The sequence below is a fragment of the Procambarus clarkii genome, chromosome 51 (assembly GCF_040958095.1).
Source record: "Procambarus clarkii isolate CNS0578487 chromosome 51, FALCON_Pclarkii_2.0, whole genome shotgun sequence".
Taxonomy (NCBI): Eukaryota; Metazoa; Arthropoda; class Malacostraca; order Decapoda; family Cambaridae; genus Procambarus; species Procambarus clarkii.
The window spans coordinates 21,983,705-21,990,742 of record NC_091200.1 but is presented as its reverse complement, the minus strand read 5'-3'; the positions used below and the strand labels follow the sequence as shown (position 1 = coordinate 21,990,742).

The following is a 7,038-nucleotide window of genomic DNA, read 5'->3' as shown; positions in this document are numbered from 1 at the left end:
TAGTAACAAAAATCAATGCACATGGTCACATCAACAATGGGCTCGAGACCGACCGCAAGAAGGTTCCATATTAAGTAATTGACATATGTGGAGAGCTAGTGTCATAATTGGTATGTTTGTCCTGCACACCGCCCCCCATCTAGTGGGCAGCGGGGGATAGGTTACAATCACTTAGTTACTACCTACAGTTAGCAAACTGGGGATATTTGGCTAAGATTTCTGGTAGCAGATCATATTGAATGAAATATTAACACATATCTTTAACATTTTTTTTTATCAGAGGAAATATGCAAAATAAATCCAAAGTCCTGTTATAAATTCTCAATTATGAAACAAAAAATTCAAAAATAAAATACATAAGTGCGTTCATAATTTGCAGGTTTATTTTTTTCCCCCGATAAGGCAGGTTTTGTTGCAAGTTATAGACATAATAAATTACTGTTTAAGATTTTTAAGCACAACAAGAGCTCGTCTTACGGTAAAAGTGAATTATTTACAAAAGCAAGCTGTTTGTTTTCAAGAAAGATAGCGCCTGCGCCTCCCATAGCGCCGCGAGATTCCTCGGGGATATACCTTACCTTTTAAATCTCTCTTCTCTTCGCTAATTCGCGCAATTTTTCAGTAAAACTTCAATAAGTGTTTGGATTAATTAAGAAATTAAATTATCTTCTTTCGTTTACGCTTTGAGTTAACACCTAATTTCATTGCACGAAAATAAATAATGCAGTTACTTTCTTGAGGGTACGTTGGAATATTGGAACTTTATTTGGGGTCTACCATTTTGTTGTGGAACAAACACTCTCGAAGTTCAGACCCTAGATTAAAATGGTTGGAGGGTTTAGGAAGGGGTTAGACACATGAAGCCAAAACAGGAAGACCCAAAGGAAATGGTGGGGGGCTGCTGTGTTTGTTCGGACGAGAATGGCTGGACGGAGAATCCTCTCGTGTACTGTGATGGTCAGGGCTGTAACGTCGCCGTACACCAAGGTACTCTCTGCCTCCTTCAGCCAGCCGGGCTCTATTTCTGTGCATTTGGGAGGGTTAGAGTGGTGGGCGGTGACTGTCACGGTGCTGAGTGCTTGGTGAGAGTAAGTACGGGGAGATTAAGGCTAGCGAGGGACGGGGGTCTGGCATAGCATCAGTCTTCCCCCCCTAGCTCCAAGGTGGAACTGTCTCTTTCTTTGAAAGTCACCCTAATTGAAAGTGTTATGCCATGTGTTTTTGGCTTGAGAGATTATCAAGGATGTGTTTAAATGACATGTGCACATGTAACACTACAATGTTTTTTTCCCAGCATTGTGCTGTAACACTTACATTTTTGTCCAGTATTAAAAATGATCTTACACATTAAGAAGTAAGACGGCAACTACACCAAGACGTAGGTGATGTTAAGCTGTGCGTTGCTGGCTAGCAGCACGAGATGATAGTTACCACTCTGGCAGGCACTTTGATTGGTCCACTCACATTTTTAAAGTGATGTCATGAAGTTGATGACATTTTACATTGTTATTTTTTAGGTTAGGTTATTGTAAATTAGGTGGAGTTGTCAGGTACAGCACCTGCACCTGCCAACTCGGAGCTCACTAAAATAACTGTCGGTGTAGTCTTTGCAAGCACAGATGACCCGAAACTGATAAGGGGCCAAAGTGCCACTTGCTCTACAGGCTGCCGTGGTCTGCAGGCCGCCCATGGTCCACTTGCTGCCGATGTATTGTTTGAAGGCACAGTGGGGAAAAATGAACCTAACTTAACCTAACCTAAGAAATAAATAAATATATGTAAACTGCAGAACAAATTGAAACTGCTGGAAGTGTCTATCATACATTGGATATATATTTTGAAGTCAGGTTATGCTCTGTGGACTCCGATACCCCTCCCCCCCTCACACAGCAGCTTGTGGACTGAGGGTGGCCTGTAGACCACGGCGGCCTGCGGACAATTGTAGCACTTCGGCCTCTGTTGCTGAGACTGGACATGTTGGGAGTTCAGTACTATCCAGGACTGCCGACATCCGTCCTGGCCCGTACTTACGCACTAGTACTGGTACTGGTACGTAAGTTCTTAAATACCATTTTGTTATGGGAGTTTTCAGTTTGAAATTTCTCACAGGAGTTTCTTGCCATATGTTATTTCACTATACAGTGAGGAGGCACATTTTCTGGAAGATTTGGGGGACTTCCCTTGCCCAATTGCAACCAAACATTGATGCATTTGCTTGAGTACAGTTCTTAGACTATAGACAATGTGAAGTTAATAGTTATACAAACAATAATGTAAAACTGAATTATTCCAATTGCAAAAAGCAATATAATGGGTATAGTATATCCAAGAAGGCTAATTGTGTTGAAGAGGAGCGTGAAACTTTTTTTACTGATCAATCTGTGTGGTATGATCACAACAAAGTTCTGTAGGCTGGGTGTTGAGACCCCATGCTGGTGTATTTCAGTGCAGTACTGGCTCGTGCTTATTCACTAGTACTAGTGCATAAATTAATAGTTAATATACCCTTGTAAATCTTTACAAATCGTAGTCACCTTCTTTCACGAGGGTGGAGGCAACACTCATGGGTCACTGAGTGTTTTCTCCACATTTATCATTTTCTTTGGCTTTTGCACATTCAGTTGGTTTATTTAATAAAATGTGTTTCTTCTGAAAGCTTTGAAATTAATTACACTATGGTGAATAATGAATGTGTAAAACTTTAGCTTGAAAATGTCAATAATAAAGTGGTGCCTCTTAATCTAGAATTTTAGGCAGTGGATATTTTACTGGATAATGGCTAGAGGCAGAGAATGGTTATTTCCGGTAGCTGCTTTGATTGGATGAAGTATATTTTGTGTGATGTTCACTACCAGAGATGTCGTGTCATGTCATGAGAAAATGCAGTGAACATTGCTGGCATTTTGTTTTATTTAAGAGCTTCTGAAGCACTTGTTGACCTGACCAAATAAAATATCTTGCCGTAACCTAAGGAATAGTTAATTATATTCAAAAATATTTATTGTTACAGGTATATTATTTGTTTAGGGTTAAAATTTAATTATTGGAGCATCACTTTATTATTAGAGACTTTTAACTGGGATTTTTTGAAGTTGTTTACACTATTTCATGTCAGTATTCTATATCATAGTCTAAGACTGTATCCAGTCAAAAATTTTCTTTCTCCTCATTGTCCATACACTGTGGGCAGAAGGGGATAAAATTTAGCTTGACATAGCTGAACTTAAGCTATTCATTCCTAAGCTAAAGAAACACAAAAAGATTTATCCATAGCATTATCAGCCCACTTAAAATATTTTCTATATTGTACTGCTCATTGATGTCTTTCTTCAAGTATGAACATAGATATAAACAAGGGCATTATAATAGACCTGCTTCAGTGTTCTTGCTCTTTATGTTCTTATATAGGGGAGGAAACAGAATTTTATGTCAATTAGGTAAAGCTTTCTTTGTAAATAATTTGAAGTTTATTCACCACTTCCTTTAATGTTTGGATTTTAAAGAAGACTATGTTATAGACTATTAGTTTTGTAATATTCACTTAATGTAAGCAAAAGGATTTAAGGTTTTTAAATATTTATGAAAGTAAATTTTTGTTTATGTAAAATATATTTTTAAAGATTTTTTTAATCTTTTTAATAAGTATTAATGATGCATGACTACTACAGACTAGCATAGTGAGTAGTTCACCAGTCATTATGCATTTTGGAAATTAGGTTGGGGAGGAAGGTATTTGTAATACAGTACAGTATTTACTTAGTTTTACACTCATTAATATTACTGTTTACCACTCTCATGGGGGACAAGGTACGAACATGAAAATATAGAAATGGATGATAGAAAAATAGGGCTGATAATATATTTTTAACAATATACTGTATCTAGCAAAATTACATAGAATGAATTTAAAAAAAAGAGCGTAATGAAAATGTTAAGAAACTAAATTATATTCAATTCTTCATTGCATTATGTATGGGAAATCAGTGGTGGCTCACTAGTGAAATACCCAAAGTGGTATCTCTGCTGTTTTATTAATTAAGGGTGATGAATTCCTTATAAATTGATACATATTGGTACTATATATTGTCATTCATTCCAACTCACTATTGTTTTATCTGCAAATATTTATGACTCATTATTGAGGAATGTACTACAATGGAGTAGTAGTGATGAATGAGTGGTTGAGAGCAGAGTGGTGCAACAAGTATTTTAGAGTGAATTTGAGAGGAATAGTAAAGGCATTTGCAAGAGGATAGGTTGATATGGAGAGTATTTGAGAGACCTTGGTATGCCCACAAAGCATGAAAAGTGGCTTTATATAGACTTCTAATTGTATTAATCAAAATAGACCTTTATTGGATGTGCATAGCCTAATGTCATTATTTTGTTTGTGCATTTTATTGTAAAGCCTAATTTTTTTAAAGCTTTTTGAAGAAATGTAAAGAAATAATGCCTCCTCCCTTGAATATCGAAATAACATATATGCCCTTATATGCAATTTCATCCTGAATGCTCCTGTCATGAAATGGTATCCCTTAATTTAAGATAGCTTATGATTTTAGATGGTTTATGATCAGGTTAGATTAAGATGATTTATTGTTAGATTAGATTATTATACCTTTCTGGGGAAGAGCCCCCCCTGTGGCTTCCTTTAGCTATCTCGCTGAGGCTGCTCCCAACTCAACCTGTCCTCTTACAAAGAATGTCACATTTCGATCGTATGCGTTACATAAGGCCAAAAATTGTATTAGAAAATGGAAGCAGCTCGCATAAATGACATGCTGTTCCGTTTTGGGTCCTCTGGTAGGTTAGGAGAGGACACTATAATTTGACCGTTTTCTTGACGTTGGGAAACCTTAGGAAAATGGGCTGCCCAACTACTAGGTCATATTAGTTGTGGGGTTTTCTGGGCTACCAGGGGGACCAGAGCCAGAACCTCGGCCAGGTTTCAATAAGCATTTACACATCTACTTACGAACCTATATATCTTTTCTCAGTCTTTGGTGGCTTTGTTTACATTTATTAAAAGGTTTATTAGCATTGAAATTTCCTGGTCAAATAATGTTATTGTTATAAACATCCTCTTAGTGCTTCGGAGCTCATAAACTGTTTAATATACATAAACTGTTTAATAAAAGGGCAAACCCTTTTATGGTTTGCTTCTTTGATCGGGCAGTGCAGGGGGCTACTTGCCCAGGTTTTAGTTCGTAGTCCTATGAACATGGGCTTTTCAGGTCATCTTGCATGGCCTGCAGTGTAGTTGGTCAGTCTTTTTTGGGGTGGGTTGCTTCCAGAGTGGTTTAAATGACCATGTCACTTTGGTGGGTGTCCTGTCTCTTCCTGGTCCTGAAATGGGACTTGCTGGAGTTATGATTCATTCTCGTACTTTTGGGGTTGAATCCTTGCCCCATTTTCTAGATGACCACCTTAGCCCGAGTTTGCCTGGTCTTGGGTGCTTGGATGAACTCCTTGGACCTCTGGGAAGTGTATTTGGGACATTCCTATACTGTACATACTATTCAAGGATTGGCTAGGTTTTGTAGTTGTGTGTGAGCCTTTCTACTTTTGGGAGGTCTTCCCTTTGGTCTGAATCTGTCTCCCTGGTAGTTTTAGCAGATTGGCTTGATTTGTGCTGGTTCATCTTCGGTTTTTGGAAGTTTGTGTTCTGGCCTACCTCAATGACTGGTTGGTGTTGGCTCCTAATCAGTATGTATGTCTGCTAGCCAGGGATCTGGTTCTTTCTCAGCTCGGGTTCAGATTCCTGGTAAACTGGTGGAAGTCAGTTGGTTTCGTCCCTGGTGGCTCCCTGATCCCCTCCCTCCTTCCCTTCCTTGTAGGTCGTCGATTGGGGTTTGTGTGTGCATCTGTTCCAAAACTGAGCGCTCATCCCCCTGGAGGGTGTGGGCTCCTTTTTTCCCCTCTCAGTTGGGTGGAGGAGATGGAGTGAATGAACACATGCTAGTTTCAAGAGATTTGATAGTTTACATAGTTGGGGAAGCTCATTGGGTGGGTTCTGAGGCTTGGGTCTCTCTTGAACTCAGTATGTCTGTTTTGTTTTGCTGACTTTCTGGATACATTCCCTGGTGAGGTGACACTCATTTTTTCCCTGTGCCTCTTTGAGAGGGGTCAGGATCTGGGTCCCCACTTTTTTGTTTTGTTTTTGCCTTTTTCTTAAGCTTAGATTTTTTATGGTACAGTATATGCTGTAAATTTCATCAACTGGTTACACTTTTGCACTGGTGGCCTTCGGTGAAACCAGCATAGTTGGACACTTAAGCAAAAGGGAAACACATCCAGGTAATGATACAGAACATGACAGATGAGGCTATGCAATCATAATTTTGTGGGCATTAAGTAGGTATAATTCCAGTACTGCATTGGCCTATGTAGCATAGTAAAGACACATTTAAAGAATACTCCTCCCCAAAAGTTGGGCAATGCAGTCGTTAATTTTTTTGGGTGTTAAGTAAGCATAATGTAACCGTATAGGCCTATTTAGCATAGTAAAGACACATTTAAAGAAGGCTGCTCTCCAAAAGTTAAGTGAATAGCTTGCAAGATGCATTGTATGGCATGGGTCATATTGACATATAAAGGATATTGTCAATACACCGGAGCATACTGTGCATTTTTATTCATAACGTACTTGCTTATAAGCATGTCATGTTACACTTTTAATCTTTGCCTTGAGTTTAATAAGTTATTTGGTGTAATGTGACAGTCCACACAACAAATTTTATTCTCCTGGCAAGAAGTGTAAACACCATTGTTTACACTTCATAGTGAGACAGCGTGTTGGGTAGAGATTTTATCCGCAGACAGAGTTTTGCCATGAAAACTTTGTCACTGAAGAAAAAACAAAACCGATTTATAGAAGACATTATTTGGAAATAGATTATCCAATAATGTTTTACCTGTACTATCAGGGCCTGAACATACAGCATATGATAAAAGCCAATACAGGGTAAATGTTAGAATACAGTCTACTTTCAGTTTGGTATTTCCCTTCATCATTGTCAGCCAGCACCTTATGCTTTT

General features: G+C 38.5%; 1 protein-coding gene across 9 annotated transcripts in view; it reads left to right on the top strand.

The window, feature by feature from the left end:
• The first annotated feature begins 626 nt into the window (after positions 1-626).
• Positions 627-7,038, top strand: part of LOC138349466 (protein AF-10-like) — an 83,856-nt gene continuing 77,444 nt past the window's right edge. For 2 of the 9 annotated variants that reach the window (XM_069304084.1, XM_069304082.1), the window contains exons 1-2: positions 627-987; positions 1,891-2,049. In XM_069304084.1, coding sequence (XP_069160185.1) covers positions 858-987; positions 1,891-2,049 — 289 coding nt within the window. In that variant the 5' untranslated portion in view covers positions 627-857. The remainder of the gene's footprint in view (positions 988-1,890; positions 2,050-7,038) is intronic. The other 7 variants (XM_069304083.1, XM_069304086.1, XM_069304087.1 and 4 more) reach the window with 7 other exon arrangements.